We start from the raw sequence: 21,044 nt of genomic DNA, 5'->3' as shown, positions 1-21,044 counted from the left end.
CATCTGGATTTAACTTATTAGACCCTTATTCCATGTCTGTGTGTTGCTTGGGGGGTCATACTGGCCAAGGGTGCACCTCCTTAGGGGTTCCTCGTCCAACATTCTCACCCTTAGGGTGCGCAACTGTGTACAAACTACACACAAAAAAAGACAAAAATGCACATCTTGGAATTAAGTCAGTTTGTCAGTAATGATTCCCACGAGTTAAAAGCGCGGGATCAAAAAAATAAAAGGTTTATTTTTGTGTCTTGTCAAGAAGTGGACATAACCCCCCTTCAGGGTTATAAGACACCATTCAAGTGTGACGAATGTGCCGCCTCAGTCCGGCTCCGGAGTCTCTTCTGCTGGGTCAGAGGGTGCGGTCTTCTGCTTGTATATGAAGGTCAACAGGACGAGCGCTATGTCATGTGAGCACCAGTAACCGGTGTGCGAGGTCACCGCTGACCAATAGCGATTCTCCACCAGACCCTCCCGGAGCTCAAAGTCGACGCGCCGCTCCAGCTCCACTGTAAGACAGAAATAGAGACATCAGAACTGATTTGTAACCCACCAACAAATGATAGACGTTCGCCACGATTGTTTAGTGCCGGGACAGGTGAAGCGAACTCACATGACGTGTCAATAATGGGTGAGGTGGGCCGAATCATGGTGGAGAGGCCGTATGCTGACTGGCTTTCTGTCCGCTTCTGCTCCTCTTCCTCAGTGCTCGCTCCTCCCTCCAGTCCCAAAGAGACGGACGGCTGGCTGTTGGAGCGGGAGAAACGAGAGAAGAGGATGCCTCCGATGCCCTTCCCTATGCTCGCCGCTCCTACATTGGTTGTGGTAGAAGGAGAGACAGAAAAAGAGATATGCTGAGTGGGTTGAGGTTTCAGGGAACAAAAGGAATGCAAGTGAGGCCTTTCTTTCTGCTTTTATTTTATTTCTAAATTCAATATATTTCAAAGTACAGGGTAAGCAAAGTGGAAAACCCATTCTCTATCCCGCCACATGATGGCACTGTTGATGTAGTAAGTGAGTATCTCACATTATATTAAACACAAATATTGAACCACAGAGGAGAGAATGGATTCTACCTGTGGAGTAAGGAGCATCTCCCATTGCTGTCAGAACTCATGTTATTTCCCTATGCCGTTGTATGTATTAAAAAGAGATTATCTATCTATATTATCATCACAGCAGTCTATCCTCACACATTTTTAAATAGTTAAATATGTTTTTTTTTTATTGGCTTATTCAACAATTTTACGTTTATGTACTGTATTCTTCACCACGAGGTAGCTTTAAAAGACCGATCTAGTCACGTGCACCACGAGAGCCAAATTTGGACCCGAATTTGAAAAGTGACGGCAGAGTCTTACCCAGAAAGCTGGCCTTGCCCAGGTTGGTGATGGACTCTCCGTAGTGCCTGCGGAGGAGTACAGGAGAAGTACTCGGGCTGGGGATGCTCTCCGTGTCAGATGTCGGGTCTTTGACTGGGTTCAGATAAATAGGCCGGAACTCATCGTAAGGTGTGGGGTTAATGGCGCTACACCTGACAGAAAAAAGAAACCCCAAACGATTAAAACATACATACTCTGAAAACATTCTGTGTGCGTACAAGGAATACCTTCAAGTGCTAAAAGACGTAAGTTCTTACCAGTGTATCTGAACAGGTGCAACGTTGCTGTAATGCTTGAGGATGAGGGGCTCCAGTCTGTAGGCCTGAACACATCAATACAACTTCAGTTAGCTTACAGGACAGATAAATGTCTTCACTTCTTCCAGCTGTCAAATGCGAACAGTGCACATTTTCAATTTCAACATCCTACTGAGTGAGTTGCAAAGGCCTGGTTTCCCTTTGCCGAGTGCAGTGGAAAATGGCAAGTCCAGTAAAAAGAGCTAAATCACACCCTACATGTGTGTGTACTGGGCTGAAGTCGAAAAGAATTAAGAAAAAGGAAATCTTGACTTGGTGTCACAGGCCTGAGTGAGAAAGAGCCTCTGTATGGGCTGGGGTACTCAGGGGACACTGACCACAGGGTCTGTGGGATGGAAGACGTTGAAGAGCCGACTGCAGAGGGAGGTGGGCAGGATGTGGTCCTGGTGGCAGCTGGTACCGGGCCGGATCCCTCTCAGAGCTAAGAACACGGCCAGAGGAGAACCCATGCAGAAGAAGTTCTCCACCTGCGAGACAAAAGATGATAGAAATGTCCCAAAGCGAGTCCTTGCTATTGACATCAATAGCATTTGTTGTGAACACAATGCTGTGAACGATAATCATTTATATTTTGTTTTCTCGTAATAATGGACACATGAAAATAATATACATTCAACTGTACCACAAATTATTACAATACTAATATAGCATCTTACTTTAAATTTGAGGGCTGGGCGTGCTGGAGGTTTAGAGGCTTCCAGTGTGAGGAGTTGATTTTCCAACTCTTGTAACCTGTTAGAAGCAGAAAAGGGACACATTGCTCATAAATATATGATAACATTTTAGGAAAGTTCCCTCTTTCTAAATATCCATGTATGCATTATTATAACGTCAAGCTACCTAGACATACTGATTTCTCCCATCAGCTACAAAAAAACATCTCAGTACCGCGTAGATCAACTAACTTACTTTCACAGCGGCTTCTTGTTTCACTAAAGTAACGGTGCGCACACTGAATGACATTACAAACAGGGCGATGGGGTGGTGCAGGGGAAATATATTAAAAGCCTCTTTCCCTTCCGTTGGATCACGAGGTATCACATTACCCTGCCGCCTCGCAAAAACAAGCAGGAAACACAATTTGCCACCTGAAAACGGAGCATGTGATGAACAGCACAGTGCTATGTGTGCTCTTGGAGATCTTGACCACATTCACCCCAAAACAACTGTACATTCAACCCCTAAGGCCGAGCTAGGAGTCCCTGAAGACCCACGTCAGCGAGCTCTACCTATTCCTCGTGAGCTGTAGCTGCTCCAAAACGTGCTTCTCCTCGTAGGACATCCAGCGCAGGTCCAGCTCCTCCTCCACAGCGTGATGCGCCTGCTGAGAGAAGCGCACGGGATCCCACCCCGTCATGATGTCGTAGGTGATGACGCAGCCGAGCGAGTGAGACACAATTGACACTTTGCCTCCCCTCTCTTCAAACTCGGGGTTCCGGGAGCAGAAAAGTGTGTACAGCCTGTTTAGCTCCTGTGTTAGGCCCTTGGTAATCTGGAGGGAGTGAAGGAGTTTCAGTAGAAATAGCGGGGTCACAGAGAAGTATCATTTCGGTTATTTTTGGAAGTGCGCGACTCTCACCTCGTCCCGGTAAAGGGGGCTGTTGTAGTACATGATGTCCATGGCACTGCTGTTGAGCATATCTCTCAGGCCTCTCACTTTGTCCGGAGTTATCGAGTCGACCGTATCTACGAAAACAAAGCCACACGATGGTGCCTGACTTCATACGATCAGTGGCCACTTTGTTAGCCATACTTACAAAGTCTAATGCAAAAACAATAAAGCAGCGCAACAATACAATCCACATTTACAAAGATAATAATGTTCCGTTTCTGATCGACACTGCCAGAGAGGAATTAAAGGGATAGTTTTGATCATTTGAAGTTGGGTTGTAGGAGGTACTTCTCCTTAGTCAGTGTACTACATAGAGTAGAAAGAAATACTTAAATGTACATAAAAATAATAAGTTCTGTAAAGGGATGACCACGGCTACTCTTCATTAACTTATTCATTAGGATAAGAAAGACCGAAGAATCCACCATATACAGAGTTAACACACTGCTCACGATTAAAGTACAAACCAAACAGAGTAAACAAACACATGCACACATGTGAGCACAGACTCAAAGACAACTGACTGACCTCCGTCCAGTGAGAGTTTGGAGCGCCACTCGACAGGAAAGAACTCCACGTGCTCGTCATTGTGCTCCAAAAAGTGCTTCTCCTCCATCTTCCTCACACCATCCCTCAGCCTGAGGAGACGCATTACAAAAGAAGACCATACAGTGTGTGAGGATAACATTGCACACGGACATCCTTATTACACAAGAGTGGATTTTTGGTACATGTTGCCAAAACAATTTCGATACAAAAATGCAAGCTAAGTGCTTGATTCAGAAACAATGAACGTCGTCGTCACATTGCCCGGGCAGCAGTGAATTAGCTCTGCTACTGACTGACTAGGGAGTCTGTGTTTGCACTCGTTCTCGCACACAATTTAATGACCGTCGGTAAGAAGAGAATGCCGCCCATTTTGCTACTCTCTGATGCAGCACACACACACACACACACACACACACACACACACACACACACACACACACACACACACACACACACACACACACACACACACACACACACACACACACACACACACACACACACACACACACACACACACACACACACACACACACACACACACCTATATGGGGCAGCATCAGCTCACAGGACACTCTAAATACACAAAGAGAGAGAGGTGAGGTCGGGTGTTTACATGGGTAAATGGAGGCTTTTAGGCGACTGGTCTGTGAATGGAGCACCTAATGCAAGTTTTGACAGGACTATCTGTGTGTCAATTATGAAGAGGGTGGAGCGCTGCATTACAGAGCTGTCTGTGTTGCTCCCACTAGCTCTTACGTTGGTATTGATTGGGCAATGATTTTTTTTTTTTTTTTTTACATACTAAGTTTAGCTAAAAAGGACACTGTTTATGTTTAAGAGGATAATAATACCATAAACCCTCCACAATTTCCCTACGCTGCTGCTGAGGAGTCTCAGAAAGGCACGGAGCTGATATTAATTTAGTTTTAAAAATGAAATAAAAAGCAAAACAAGCGGACTGGCTGGACACGTCAAGTTGATCTTTCCTCTTGGCTGGTGAAAGCCTGTATGCTGTAATCCACAGGGAGCTGGGAGTGAGGCTTAAAGTGCTCTGCAGCTTCACTTGGTCTACTTTACCTGCTTAGCTGGCTAAGCCGCAGCCAGTGGCCCGGCGCTAACTCAGTGACACAGAGACACACATGGCTCTGGTCCGCACGTTCTGTACTACGGCCTGTAAATGCTCGCGGTCCAGGGCCAGTGCAGCGGTGCCATTCAGGGTCGGGGGTCATGTCTTTACACAGTACGTCACACTAAGGACTGTGCCTCGCTTGAGTCACAGTTCAAAACTGATCAACAGCCTGGACACTGACGATGATTGCAGTGAGACTTCACTGGTGTTTCCCTCTTAAAAAGGAGAACAATAGACATCGTTTGCTCGATCAAGTCATTGTTGCGGCCTGTTGTAACTTCCCCACTGTGGCCTTTACACAGATATCAACCATTGACAGAGTTCCCCACTCGAATGTTATTAAGCCTTTGAAAAATAAAGAGCTCGGCAGGCTGGTTAAATGATCAGCTGGCAGTATTAGGCCATGCTGATCATTTTGTGCCAAGTTTATGAGACATCTGTCTCTGAAGGTTGTGCCAGCATTCCAATAAAATGGGAAGAAATGTACTTTTATTTGTGCTGCTCGAAGCATTCGAGGCGGTGCCATCGGTGCGAGTGTGCGTGGATGGACATTTAGATTAGATGCTGATGGGCAGGTGGCACCTTGCATGGCAGCCTATGTCACCAGTGTATTAATGTGTGTGTGTGTGTGTGAGAATGTTGACAAGTAGTGTACAATGCTTTGAGTGGTAGAAAACTAGAAAGTATATTTACATGGAAGCAAAGCTTGAAATATGGATTAATGGTGTTGGTGTGACTGGTTATTTACATATGTTTTAACACTGAGATAGCATAAGTCCCAGTTGTTTGATATATATAATTAATTAATTTAGATTTCTGCCCGATATTAGGATGTAAAAGGGTATTTATGTTCTCCACATAATATTTCACAATGTTGTGTTGCGTGCATATTCTTACTCGCCTCACTAAATGCAAAGTATCAGGCAAATGTGTATAAGACATCAGCAGGAGACGACACAGAGGGTGTAAGAGATGGGAAGAGGGGGGAGAACTAAATACAAAAAGTGCAGGTGCAGTGTTATCGAGAATTTCCACCCTGAGTGGCCTTGGATGAACAAAGATGAGGTGTGGGAGTGTGAGACATTCAATGGCGGTTCTCAGGAGACGGGCAGTGCCACTGTAATATTAAGCCTGGCCCCTCCAACGGTGGCAAATGTTTTCGTTTTTCACTCTGCAAACTGTAACTATTCATGAGCAGCGATGAATGAAATGTAGGTCAACAATGAATGAGTATTCTTGTGTTTGTTACATGTACACCGTATTTACTAAATGCAGTAATATGCTACTTATACTCCAATTCAGCTGTGAATATATAATAAGCAGTGCCTAAGTTGTTCTGTGAAAACTGTAACTGCGCATTCCACAAATACACAAGTTGCATACTTGGCGATGGCGCTGGATAAAAAGGTTATTTGTAGATACAATAACCTGCCAGACCGGTTAATGAAAACACAACGTGCATCATCGGGAGGGCGAAGAACACACGCAAACCACCTAAAAGAACAAGATGATGTTGCGCTTTTGTCGTAAACAAATAGATATACAAGGTGAAAAGAAAGAAGAAGTGAGCTTTCTTTAGAAAAGGAAAAAAAGAATGAGAAGTGTGAGAGAGGAAAAGAGGAAAAGAAACACTTTATGGCATTTCAAACATTTCGCCATCCGAGGAAGATTTTTTTCTTAAGCTTAGATTTGGTTAGTGTGCGAATAAATTTAAAACTGCTTTCACAGTCTAATGGAACAAAAGTGAAAAACTCTGTAGCTTTACTGACATAAAACAACATGCATACAAGCAAATCCTCAATCCCATTATGTGTTATAAAAACTCACATTCCAGTGTTTTTAATAATGCGTCCTTGGTCCATCTTCTGTCCAATCCCATGAACCACAAAGACGATGTGTGTAGTCTGAGGAGGTCTGTCCTCAGGTGAGGCCTCCTCGACAAAACCCCGATGAAGCCGCGTTCCACTGCTGGATGCTGGGAGAGGACAGATCACAGGCTCGTACTGTTACTTACTGTATTTAGCGATTGGAAGGGAGTTTTGTACAGCAAGAAAAGCAAAACAAATATTATTTTCTGTGCAAAAAAAAAAAAACAAACACACATCCCGACTATGTTCAATCCCCAGAAGGCTATAAATATCTGTGTGTGTTTAAGTAACGTGCTGCTCTGAGTCCAAAGAGGCCAGTAGGTGAGATAACTACCGTGACTGTGCCAGCGCTTGTAACGTGCCTCGAGGGTTGACCGCGTGTCCCCATTTAGAATCTATAGTCTCGTCCAGTCATGTGCTGCTGTCTAGATAGCACTAAAAGGAGATTTCCCTCACTGAGCATTTGTGTGAGGCAGAGGTCGTCGACACAGCCAGCGACAGCTCCTCCTCTTATTATCTGCGAGCGGGAGATGAAAATGCACAGTTTACAGTTTGGATCAGATTACAGTCATCCATACAGATCAAAACGTCGAACATGGGGTCAAACTGCAGCTACCGCCTGCCTGGGAATAGCAGATGGACACTGGGTGGTTTTCTGGGCTAATCCAGTTAAGAGACTGAAGTGTACACAGCCATGTTTAAACAACTGTTGAATAATAGAAAATGGGGACACACTGTCAATGCGGCTATAAGTATATCATGTATTCGATGGGCAGAAGAGTAGGAACTAATTAGCAACTGTTAGTATGCGCAGAAAAGAAACTAAGGTGGTGAATAGTGTAATTATTAGCACAAACAAATACAGACTGATCATGTTTCTGAACCTTAATAACGGAAAAGATAAAAAACAGTGTGTAGATTACAGACCTTTGGAGAAGCCCAGTTTCTGGGTGACGGTGCGTGCGATTTTGGAAGTAGTGGCATCGCTGTAGAGATACACCTCATCCACGCTGTGCCAGTCCACATGGGTCCGACTCAGCTTACTACTGTGGATGGCTGTAGGGAGGGGGGGAGGCAGTGAGAGATGAGTGAATGAATGTATGAATGAATGAACAGAGGAAAGAGTGGAGAGCATTGGTAGATGGTGTGGGGGAAATTGGGCAAAGAGAAGGGGAAAATCAGGGAAAAGGATCACCGATACAAAAGGGATGCGATTACGAATTCCAAGAGAACAGAGGGAGAGGAGGGCGAAGACATTGTGAGAATTACACCAAGGTGTGATCATCTTAAAACGCAGTACGATGAAGCAAAAGTCTAGGAACACTATTCACGGCCCAATCAAATGCAGTCTGGAGCATTGATCTGCAGGCGGAAGAGAAAAAAAAAAACACACCAAACTATCGCACACCATGATTGCATAGTTCAGCTCTTGCTTGTCTGTCCTGCTTGTGTGTCGTCAGACCGAAGATGTTTCATCCGCAGGTGTCTAAAATTAATTTCACCCTCAGTTCAATTTCTCTCCATGTTGTTGCTTCAAACTGAAACGCAGTGGCTCGGGCAAGTAAGAGCAGAGGTGTGGCTCGGGAGGAGACGCTGTTTGCTTACAGAGGAGCGATAAATGAAACTGGTTGACTTGAGAGTTATTCAAGTCTCTGCAGCATGTCCTTTAAACGTCCTGTGCAGTCAGGTTCATCTGGATGAAATAAGTGGAGGACTTTGGCGTCGGCCAAGTGAGTGCACAGTCATGGCTCTTTGTACGGCTCCGAACCAATCGGGGGATTAAAACCCTTAAGGATGGGGTAAAGTACTTGGAGGAATAAACAAAAATAAAAAAAATGCCCCAGATTACTTTTCTAACACACGTGTAACAATATAGTCCCACAAACAATAAAAATAACAGTAGCATTGTATTGCAGTTGGGCTTCGAGAAGTACACGGAGAACCTATACAGGGCTTACTGAATATCCTTTTATAAGTTTCATAGAGCAGTAGAAATATGAATCACTTTTGTCATGTGTCAGACCTTTCATTAGGTTTTATATCTTCTCATTCGTCCTTGAATATTTGGACTTTTATAAGACATTCCTTAGTGTATATAGTATACGAGGAAGTAAGGAGTAAATAAGACACGATAAGTTGTCTCTATTCCCACTTACCATGTAAATTAATAAACCAAAAATATATAAAACAGAGCCATGTGTCTGTGTGTCACATGGTGGAGTTAAACTGGGCCTCTGCAGCCTGATTTCTTCATTGGACGAGCATGACTGGTGGGTAATGTGAGGCCAAGCAGTTATTGCACCTTATATGTTCACTCTGAGGGCAACCAGTGTGAACAGGAATGGCTGCCTCTGAAGGAGAAGAACAAGCAGGGTGTGGAAGAAGAATGTTCTATAAGGAACAGAAGCATAGGAGTAAAAGGGCACTCGTTCAATTTGGAATAACAAAAAGGAAGGACATTGTTTTTCCCAACCACATAAAACAATAAAGCTCATGTCCTGAGGAACCTGAGGTGAGAGCTGCAGCTTCCTAAGTCGCACCTTTCCATTTATCTTTAGCAGATCCTCAAATGAAGCCACTATAGACTGTTGAGCTATATTCATAGCCGAGTCCACTGTAAAACAGGAGGTATTAGTCCAGCTAGAATAGAAACTACTGTATGGTGAAGTTTTCCCGTTAGCTGGCTTTATCAATACAAAATAGGAGTCTGATGGGATTTATAGGCGTCAATGTAGCCAGCAAGACGGAGTGCTGCTTAGGGGCTGTTTTGGGACACTTCCTGTTTTACAATGAAAGGCGATGCATTGCGAAAGTAACGGAAAGGCAGGGGATCAGAATGTACAGAGGAGCCGGAGCTCAAACACCAAAGTTTAGAAGAGTTTACCGAGAGCTTTCTCTTACACTGCTGGTGAATTACAGAGGGACACACAGGATGAGGAAAAGGGCTAAAAAGTTAGTGATGAAGGGCAGAGAATGTGACAAAGAGCGTGGAGGAACTGGGTGTTGCAGAAAAAAGAGAAACAAGGAAATTGTGTGAGGGAGAGTTGGGTAAATATATGGGAAGCACAGAGCTGGGAGAGGAGGGGTGAAAGAAATTAAAAAGGAAGGGCCCCCTCTAACTAATCACGTCTGCATTGCACTTTGGAACATTTGTCCAACGATGAGATGGCAAGATACCAGTTACAACCGTTTCCTGGCTGTAGAATAAAAAAAAACATATCGGCTACATTCCCCTCATAAGGTTTTCACACCTCTTGTAGCGAAGGAAAAGACAGAGTATTAGGTTAATCTTAATGTAATGTAGTAGTAGTACTAGCAGTACTGTAATACTCTCAACCCAGGGTCTCTGTTGAGGTCAATGGCCGCTTAGATTAACTGTGAGATGAGGAATCAGACCCCGAGACCTCTCCGTTTAGAATTCTTGACGAGGGTCAATACACCCAGAACTAGGACAGCTAGGGACGTCTAAAAGGGTGACTCTACTCGACATGTTAGGGGGCTATAGCAGAGGACCACAAGGGCCCCACTGTCCAGCTCATCACTTGTGTACGGCTCTCAACAGAGAGCTTTGTTCGCTGCTCTTAGAGCGAGGACTGGGGATGGTTCATTAATGGCGGTCAAACCGCCAGAAGGGAGATGAGGAAAGGAAAGCAATGAGGAGGTGGGAGACGGGGCCGGAGAGATAAAATGGGGTAAAGAAGGGTGGCTGTTTGAGGACCAGCCTTTCTTGTTTCACATCTACTGGTTTAAAGGGTCTTGCCCTAGCAGTCGAGTGAACCATGTTATCTAACTCACTATCCCGGTAAAAGGAGAGGAGAGACGGGAAGGAAAAGCTTCCTCAAAAAGCAGCAGCAGCAGTCGTACCACACTCCGGGTCACAGCACAAAAAGGGAGAAGCTCTAGCGACTAGGCCCAGTTAGGGCTGCAATGGAGCACTGACAGAGCAGCCAAAATCCATTTATACACAACCATTTCTAACTGAGCCTAGGTCTAGTTTGAAATATTAGACTGAACAGGTCTGAACCACAACAGAGAGGAAAATCTAGTTTCGTAAGGATCTAGGATCGACTAGGAGAGAGCACACAAGCTAGCAGTTCTAATACAGCAGAGGTACAAATAAAAACAGAAAATAACTTGGTATTTTACAGTACCTTGGCAGCGTTTGCGCTTGTGACATGTAGTTTTAGCACTCGTCTGATATCCACTCCATTTGAACAGAAAAGGGAGGTAGAAAGGGGGCAGGTGGGAGAGAACTAACAACCAAGAGAGAGTGAGTAATGGCTATGATTCTGGCGTCAGTCACACACACACAGGCTACCGCTGTCATCACTCCTGATCACTCCTATCAAGTAGCGCTGCTATCAGGTTACCACTGACAGAGCCTGGGCTAACCTTAAGACAATGTCAAAAAGTGCAGCGCTGCTTGACACGATGACTAGCGGAGCGTCTGCTTTACACTCATTACAGAAAGCTACTGTCTTCACTGTGAAGATCGACACGTCAAGACGTTTGACAAATGTGGAAGACACTGAAACTCTTCTGGGAAAAAAAAAAAAGGCAGCATCATTGGAAAACATTTAGTTTGTTAATAACAAACTTGTATACAGTAGGTGGAAGTTTCTTTGCCACATTAGTGCATGACTAAAATAAGGAGAAAACAATATAAAAAAAAAAGAAAATACAACTACAAACAAAACCTCAAAAGTCACTGACAGCATCTCGTAGCACTTATGTTTCCAACTGGGTTAACACATAGGATACTAGATAATAATAATAATATACTGTATATTAAGGAACATAATGACAACAAACATACAAATAGATCTGTGAGAGTATAATATTACTCTTACTTGGAGCTTGACAGGTGAGACAAATGACATGCAGTGTGGTTGAATACAATCTTTCAGTCGAGGAAACATTGGGTGAGCTGTAGCATTTTTAGAGAGGGATGAGTAAAGATGTGAATCGTTATTTTCTTTGGAAAGTTATTGAGTTAAACAATTGTGCTTTAGTGGTAACTGGAGAAATAAAGGCTACGGTACGAGTGATTCAAATGGTAAAAAATGTTAAATAATGTTCTCTGTCAGTAGATTAAAAGCTACACTGACAAGAGTTCATGGTTCGATGGTAACCAAATCCAATTCTATTATACTGATCAAAACATATTTTAAAAGCAGCCAAACAAGTGTGTCTGCTATGATCTTAATAACACACATAGCAATACTTACAAATAAACACTAATGGACGGAGATCAACGATAAGTTATTAATTAGGTCATAGATATTGGTAAATGTGTGTTGTATTCAAATGATTGCCCTACCATCAGTACCAGTTCAAATCAAACTTACAGCAGCCATATGATCACTGAACCACTGAATCCGTTGTAAATGGATGTCTGACATCTAAAAAGACCTTCTCTGCATTTGTTAATCAAATCAGCAAAGTCTGCAAGACTCGGCTAAATCCTTCATTCCGTGATAACGCAGACATCTGACTTGCAAATGTCAGCAGTGTCTCCCTCAGCAGAGGTGAAAGGCTGAGGAGGAGGAGGAGGAGGAGGAGGAGAGACCTGCTGAGTGCACAGGAAGTTTGTTTGCAGTAAAAGCGATCGGTAAAGTCCATTTGGGCATTACGGCACTGATGGATCCATCAATATGAATATGTGTTCCCTAATGACTGGAATATCTACGTGATAAGGAAAAACTCATTGGTGTGGCAGCTTGTAGTGCATGCTCAGCCTCGGGGGTTAAGATCACACTACATGACTTTTGGGTCACCTGAAGGCATGTTTAGACAAAACATTTCAAAAACCTCAAGAGCTGGTTTGTAGATGATCAATTGTTCTTTCGAGCACATGTCTGCTATCAACCATGCGGTGTTCCCAGCCTCATGTAACGGTTAAATAAATATGCAGCTGAATATGTAGTGCACACAAACACACGTGTGGGCCTTGCCTACCTCAAACAAACCAAAAGCATTACGCTGACAGATGATTTATTTTCCCTCTGCCGTCTGATAGACAGACGGGGACACACCCTTTAGTTTCCACAATGGGCTTACTGCTCTATGCGCACGCACACGCACACACACACACACACACACACACACACACACACAGTGATTAAGAAAAACATTTGTGAAGGACAATTCATCATTTCGAGTTGACAGAAGTCCTCCAATTAATTCTTTTTTCTTCCGATATCTGAAAGATCTACTAGGATAGCACTAAAACCGACTAGTGAGCTTTTATTTCGTAAAGAATACTATATCACGCAGACACCATTTTTACTTCCGTCCTGCCTTCGTCCTTTACGATTCATTAACAAAAGTACATTTGTATCACGAAGACGAACATTTTGTACCTTGTGGTCCTGCCCACATTATGATGTTATGCCTGCATAGCATGTTGGTAGGCCTCCCATATTGCCTTCTGCTTTACCAACCTTTAGCCTCAGCTAGCTAGCTACTCAGACACAGAGAAGGACGGGAGAGGAGAGTAGAGATGGGGAGGGGAGGAGATAGCAGGGTGGGGGGGGGGGGGGGATGTATGTACTGCAGTACTGCTCACTGGCTTTATGGTCCATTTATCAATTGTAATGCAGTTCAAGGTAGCCCGCTTATGGCTCAGAGTGCTTCAGATTATTAGCTCCAAGATGAAATACTCTACTGTAAAGGCTCCCTGCAATAAAGACCAAAACAAGGTGAATTAAAAGGATTTATCACTCACTTTGCTTTCACACTCGGCTAAATATAGGAGTGGAAAGCAATCTGCCAACAGAGGCAGCAGGAGGGTTTCAAAACAGATGCTCGCTGTTTCAAGTTAATGCGCAGAGGAAACGTGTCAAAAATACAGCGGGCATTAGGTTTTAATGACATGTATTTTGTAAGGGTATGTACTTATTTCTTACCTCATGATATGGTGAGAAGAATTATAAAAAGGTACAAGTCAGCTATGAGGCTGAGCCTTCTGTTTACAAGCCTGCTTCCACGTAGAGATCCACTCGTGTCATGTGTACATGTACACGAGTGCTTGTGGACCGGGGCTGACCTTCCAATTTTCATTCAAGAGTTCTGTGATCCAGCTCAGGAAAGTACCGGCAGCTACGAGCACATCGCACAAAACGGTGACGATGCGAGGCCGGGCTGACCGACCCAGAGAAGTGTGACTTTCTTCTGCTCTGTTGACATCTTTATTTATAGGACTTCATTTATTCTGGGGGGGGGGGGGGGAGTGACAGGATCCTGACATGTCAGTCACAGTGTTCTAGAAACTTAAAGGCTTGAAAAGGATTGATAGCAATTTGCTGATGATTTATACATTTGCATAAATGATCTTTGTCTCTCTCACACGTCTTTGCTCAGTTGTAATGATTGCAAGACTAAACATTTTGTCCCTCCCTTTTAATGGTTGCTGCATCTTTTTTTTCTCTCTCCGTGCTTCGCTCCGTTTATCTGCCACATTCACACACCCACACATTCATCACCAAGTGAAGGTCCTGTAGATCTGGTTGCCTTAAGGAGACGGCTGAATCAAAGAGCCTCTTTCTTATTGCCTCTCGCAGCTAAAGCCTGCTACGTTTCGCCTGAGCCAGACAGAGAACGTCCTCTTCGTGTACGAAGCTGCACCTGCTTTGCATCGGGAGGATGACATGACAAAACCTACACTCACGTGAATGGAAGCACCTGCTTCATTCATTTCTCTCCACGTTGAATCGATAGGGTTGTCAAATAAATAAATAAATAAATAAATATATATATATATATATATATATATATATATATATATATATATATATATATATATATATATATATATATATATATATATATATATATATATATATATATGACGCACAATGCTTTCCTTTTGGTTTATTGTGAAACTGTTGACTTTACTCGTAATGGGATTCATTAGTAATAATGCCTATGAGAGTACCAACACAGCACTATATATGTGTGTTTTTTTGTTACTGCCTGCATTAAAAATACTGCAGGGTTAGTGAATGCAGCAGTAAAATACTGGCGATTGAGCAATAATGTGTTTTGGCCTTGTGTTTCTACCCCGAAACCGCACACTGACTCCGTCACAACATTCAATCTCTAATGTAGTTATCATGAAGTCATCAGCTGCAGTTATTTATTCAGACTTGAGTAACCAGAGTGGATGCTTCAGTGCTGTGTTGTTTAAAAGATCTTTCTAGATTGAGGAGCGTCTGTCACATTTCCTGAACGCACACAGCCTTATCCGTGTTCTTCTACTCTTCCCCGTCCCCGATTCTCTCACCATCTTTGCTGTCGACGGTCCTGACCAGCAGGTCCGTCTCGAAGGTGTCCTGCATTTGATGCCCGCGGAAATGGTTCAGGTGCTCGTGCTCGATGAGGTCACTTTCCTCTTCCTCCAGCGGGAGCCAGGTGCCGTCGATAAACCACTGGCCCCTCATGACTGGAATATGGTCTTGTTCTGTAAGACAGTAAAAAAAAAATAGCATGGATTTAGATACAAAAGAACGACTTAACCGTAGGGATGGATGTTTAGTCTGTAGTCTGTGGTGGAATACTTATCTAAATTACGAAACTTGACATTTTGTTTTGCTCTTTGTGGCATTGTTTTTTCTACGAGTGTGGATGCCAAATGATTCCCACTATACCTCTCATCTAAAAGGTGGTGGTAACACGCCAAGACATGCAGCGACGTGCCAACAAAGGCAGGGGAGAGGAAGCCTGCGAGCTTGTAAACACGGGCGTAAACAATGCTGGATTTAAACTGCTTTAGTCACTTTTTAGTAACTGAGTGCATCGCTTTGCCTTTCAGAATGTGTTCTGGACACTGAACTCAACACGTCTGGCAAATCCAGGGGTGGGGGGGGGGGGGGGGCAAGTCTCAGCGGCTCATGGGGCGGGGACAGTTTTGATTACAGTGAGCAGCGTTATTAACCGACTCTCTGGTGGTGAATAAGATTGTACAGGCAGTACTGTGCAAAGAGACAGACTCATTTCTGAACAGAGTGAGACTGCTCATCTGGAAAAGGTATGAAAGCACATGAGCACGCTCTTATCTACGGCCAAAGAGGCCCACGAAACCACGCTAAGATAGACACACAAGAAAGACACACTGATAAGAGGCTCACAGTAGCAACTATTCACTCGTTTGTTAAGGTCGTTCGTGTTTGGCCAGTTAAGATAAGTCTGTGCGCTTCACAGAACACAATGTTTCACGGTCTAAGTGACCTTTTTACCTTGTTAAAACATAAAGCTCTTACACGGCCCAACACCTCAGTCCATTATATTTGTGTGGATGTTTTACTTCTTGGATTACAGTATATCAACATCCCCGCCTCTCCACATCTCCTATTGCATGAACAAACCTCTCTCCAGTCCTAACTGATATGCTTTTGACTTTTTAAAATAACATCCTTCAACCTGACATGGTGTCAACATGACATGGTGTCAACATGACATTGTGTTTTCAGTGGTACAGGCCAGGCTGAAAAGGCACAGGAATGTCTGAGCGGACTACAAAAGGACTTAACGTCCACAGCAGGAACATTGAGGAAAATAACTGCTTCTCTAAATGTCACTTGGCATCAACCTTCAAAAGAACCGGCTACCCATGAACCCTTTCATCGAGGTCGGGTTTGCCGAGGCTCTACACTGGTGACCGCCTTCATTTGTTCCCGGGCCTTTTCCTAGAAATGTCCATGAATTAGTTAGCACAGGTCAGCTGAGTCTAATAGATTGACTTCCTGGGTTGCTTGGATGTTCCCAAAAGACAAGAGGAAGTAATTACTTAGCCAGTGAAAGAACCACAAAACAACGCAGGAGTCAGTCAGTAACTAAACTAAATGGGTAATCAAATGCTGGTTTGTATCTTTAAAGGGGGAGCAGATTGCATGTTGCTGTCAATGAGTCTCTGTATGACCTGTGGGCCATTCATCTGCATGCTGTCAGCCATTATACTGCAGAATATTAAGTATATATGAGGTATAGGCACACAGCAGGAATCAGTGCCTATGGAAATACACTCAGTGATGCTTTTGAGACCAGAAACTACACAACTTGTGACTGACGCAAAGCAAAAACATACATTTGTAGACTTTGTTTACGTTATATTTCCCATGATACTCACGCTTCCAGTAAACAGGATTACATTCCTTCTCTTTGACGTCCACTTCGTAGAGCCCTCCCCGGACACAAACGGGCTCAACGTTGATTTCAACGCTGTCAGGGTCCCTCTCCTCCGAGGACACGGCGGATGTGTCCACGGACCCGTGGCCTCCGTGCACACTGCTGGTCCTCGTCTCCACCGGCACTGCGCCGTTAAGTCCCCTGCTCTCCACACCGTTAGTCCCGCAATCTTCATCCCCGCGGCCGTCCTGGGAGCTCGCCGCACCAGGGTTCAGCTCACAGTATTTCCGAAACATACGCTCGATATTAAGCGAGTCGTGCCCGAGGAAGGGTTTCCAAGTTTTCTTGTCCTCCTTGTAAAACCACCGCACTTCCTCCGCGCCGAGCTCCGTGACCACCTCGTTGAAGCGGTGTCTGGAGCTGTTGGACCGCGACCTCTTCCTCCTCCCGAACAACGGGCCAGCGTTGTTGCAGTCGGTGTCGCTGTACTCCAGAGAGCCGCTGTCGAGGAAGGCCGTCGGTGAGCTCAGGTCCAACAGCAGCCCGCCCTGGGCGCTGTGGTGTAGGAGCGGCAGGTGTCCGTCCAGTCCCGACTGGACCGAGGACATTCCTGCCTGCATCGTGTCGTCCATGGGAATCATCTCGTGACAGCACGGAAACACATCGCTCCCCAAATCCCACTCCTTGTTGTTGTTGTTGATCAGCGAGCCTTTCCTGTCGGGGCTTAATGAAGAGCTGAACGTGGAGGTTTTGGTTGTAACGTTGAAACTGCTCATAACTGACGTTACCCGAGCAACCCAACCACACACTACCTCCTCGTCTGCCACTTCACGTTAAAGCTCTCACCATTACTTCACAACATGTCATACTGATGAAATGAAAGACCTCCAGACAAACTGCCACCACATGTCCGTTGTTGCCCCACAGCTGTCGCTACATCAGTTTGTTAGCTCGCTAGCTAAGCTAAGCTAATGAAGCCGGCTGTAGAACTCCGCGGCTAGCTTATTAGCAGGTCTGCAACGTTGCAAGCGGAAAACCTGTTCTCTCCCTTTTCTCCTCCTCTTAAACCAATAAAACGTTAAACCATCGTCAAACCACGTTAGCTGTCACCGGGTCGCTTTAGTCCAGCTTGATAGGCGTAATATTTGCAGTCACCATACTTTGTGGGTGCTCCAGTCTCTGTGGAATTTCAGGTTCATTCGTTGTCCAAACAAATGTTGCACAGAGACAGTACTGCGATGTGCGTGTGTATCGCTTGACAGCTGACGCATTGAGCACAGGATTCAATCGTGAACGCGCACGTACAAACTGCGCGAGCATGACGACATCCCGTCCGCTCAAAAACTGCGTTCTTCTTGTTGTGCACCAGATGGAGACAAACAACCATTAATGGTTATTCGTCTTAATTTAATGGTTTATAACATGCAATGACTTGAGCCTCCACTAGCTGGCAGCAAATACCAACTCAAAATAAAGCAATATCCCTGCTGGCCTGCTATTTTTTGGAGAGATTAGAGTAAATGTACTGTCTAAAAACCCTATTACAAACTTCTGCAACTTTTGTAGTCAGAAGGGTGGCCAAAGTAACAAGAACAGACCAACACAGCATGACGGCAAACTCTGCTACAGCCACAGCATTTTAAATAGACCAAAATAAACACACATTCATTCTACAAATTACTTCTTACATACTATTTTAAGATACAATCTAGATAGATACAATCATCCCCTTACTGAAAATCAAAATGAGGCTAGCAGCCACAAAGTAATTGCCTCTCAGTTTAGGTTCAGCCCACAAGCCACGAGTGTCATTGAACTCCAAAATCTATTTTGTAATGTATCTGTTCTAGTGCACAACCAGTGTGTTTACATCTCTGCATGTGCTTGCATGAGTCTGTGTTTGTATCTGTATGCATATGCATGCATGTATGCATGTGCTGGTTTATTTGTTTATGCAAGTGCATGTCTTCGCATAATGCGTGTTTTGTGTGTGTACTGCTGGTCCAGGTGATCCTGGGGCCATGGTGTGGACTGTGGGGAGAGAATGAGAGGGATAGGAGAGAGGCCCAGGCAGCTGTATTTGGGATAAACAGACATTACCCTGCTGTGTTCTAATTTACTACAGAGTGGGAATTAAACTTTAAACTTGTCCCGCCCCTCTGCAGTCCAATACTCCATGTTTCTGGCCATCAATAACTACTTGCACAATGTGCATTGTAGCACTGTTTCTTCACCCCAGATCAGTCTTTTTAGCAAGAAATTCACACCCCTGGTAGGTTTGGAAGATGGATGTGTAAAATGTTGTCTTTCACAATGAGACACTGCAGCTTCCAGAGGAGCTTTAGATTTTTTTCAGGCAATAGTACAATGTGGAATCTGCATAATGTAGCTCTATTTTGAAAAAAAAGAGAAACTTCTGGGATTATGGATGGACAGCTGAGAAGGAGATTATCCTGCATAAGTGGTTTGAAATGCTTCTGTGGATGTTTTTGCCCACCGTGAAAACTTGAAAACCATTGTAACTCACTATCCACTCACTAGCAACAAAAATACTTTTCACAGGCACATTTATAGCCTATTAGGGTTTAGTGTTAACTGTTTGAGTCACCCCAACAGTTATTCCCAATTCAAAAGCCCACAAAAGCTTATAATTCCATTTCATAGTTTTGACAATAGAACAAAATTGTCTGTGGTCAAAAGCCCTGGAATAACTTTTTTTTCCTTAATTAGTTATAAATTGCTCAATGTAGAATGTTCTGCAATCCCAGTCAACTCAACATGAATGTTCTAATGTAGTTTTTTTTCCAGATGACAACCATTCAAATAATGCTCCACTATTTCGTAATTATAAATGCAAGACATAATTCACTTTGCAGTAACATTTAATCTGTACGGCCAGGATAATTACTTGGTTAAATATGCAACGAGCTCTTGCCAAGAGCTTTCTCTCACTTGCAGGTACACACTTGAGGATGACACGTGGCTTTCATATATGAATTAGTAAAATTCCACATCTCTGGCAGTCAAACTGAAACAGGTTGGCCCCTCTCTCTCTCTCTCTCTGCTCTGACGTTTTGCAACCACCAGGCCCACCACCTGGATGAGTGGATGACAAACAAACTGCAAATTTTCCTTCCAGTAACTGACCAAATAGATATTTATAACCAGCTGGTCACCTCCCCCACCCACTGGGCCCCCCTTCTCTTCAGCCACGGCTGTGAGAGCTCCCTTTAAAGACCAGTTGTGTCACTTCTGGCTTTGTTCTTAAACAAAGAGAACTGCCCCTCATCTGCCCGTAATTGGGCCGACTCTTGGAATGTGCTTGATGTCTCCGCGCGGGCCATTGCCGCTCCAACAGACAGGCCAGGGTTGCTGGGACATGAGAGATAAATGAGTGGAAGTCCATCCACCCTTCCTCTGTTTTCTTTTGCTTTCTCCCTCACGTCCTCTATCTTTCTTTTTTTTTTTTTACCTCTGTTTCACCCTCTCTATTTTCTCAGGATTGAGGATCTCTCGATTAAAATAAAGTAATCCCGCCCTCGCGGTAAATGGAACAGTCTGCTGATTGACTTCACTGGGTCTGTTTGGTCTCTCTGAGCTGCACCACCTTTCTAAGGTTGGGTGGCTGGACGCACTACAAGGCCGATCCGCGGCACATGTCACTAGCAGTTACTGAGGTGATGTTGACCATGGGCAGATGTTTGAGAGGGGATTGGAGGGTGTTTACGGCATTGTTACTAAAGGGAAGCAATTTAGAGAGTTCAAATTCCACTTGCAAGGAAGGAAAAATGTTGAAACAGTTGGCAGGATACCAAAAGCCTGAGCCCCTAATTGTTTTCATTAATAGCAAATAATCTTAAAGTGCTTACTCTGTATTCTGGGAAACGTTATGGTGCTATGTTCAAGATGTGTACATCTGGGAAGCCTCTGAGGATTAGGTTAGAAATTTGTCTGTAGCAATCACACGAACCCCAGGTGTTTGTGTCAGAGATTTGTGACTTTTACGCTCCAACCACAGATATGTTAGTGTCCTTATAGAGGTGTTGTGAACCTTTCGGTGTT

The 21,044-nt window shown here is 44.1% G+C and overlaps 1 protein-coding gene across 2 annotated transcripts; it reads right to left on the bottom strand.

Annotated features, from left to right (window-relative positions):
* Positions 1–176: 176 nt before the first annotated feature.
* ddhd1a (DDHD domain containing 1a) lies at positions 177–18,241 on the bottom strand. Of its 2 annotated transcripts, XM_076108736.1 has the most exons (14): positions 16,984–18,241; positions 15,142–15,318; positions 11,009–11,110; positions 7,785–7,913; positions 6,817–6,964; positions 3,837–3,946; positions 3,276–3,382; positions 2,926–3,188; positions 2,353–2,428; positions 2,014–2,163; positions 1,637–1,701; positions 1,359–1,531; positions 611–808; positions 177–506 (listed from the first exon to the last, which is right to left on the bottom strand). In XM_076108736.1, the coding sequence occupies exons 1-14, from the start codon at positions 17,756–17,758 to the stop codon at positions 319–321; spliced, it is 2,661 nt and encodes an 886-aa protein (XP_075964851.1). In that variant the 5' UTR covers positions 17,759–18,241; the 3' UTR covers positions 177–318. The 2 variants fall into 2 exon arrangements, with proteins under 2 accessions (XP_075964851.1, XP_075964852.1); XM_076108737.1 differs by lacking the exon at positions 11,009–11,110.
* Positions 18,242–21,044: the final 2,803 nt, after the last annotated feature.

This window comes from Anarhichas minor, unplaced genomic scaffold, assembly GCF_050575085.1.
Source record: "Anarhichas minor isolate MPS153535 unplaced genomic scaffold, ASM5057508v1 ptg000040l, whole genome shotgun sequence".
Taxonomy (NCBI): domain Eukaryota; kingdom Metazoa; phylum Chordata; class Actinopteri; order Perciformes; family Anarhichadidae; genus Anarhichas; species Anarhichas minor.
This window is presented reverse-complemented; position numbering and strand designations above follow the sequence as displayed.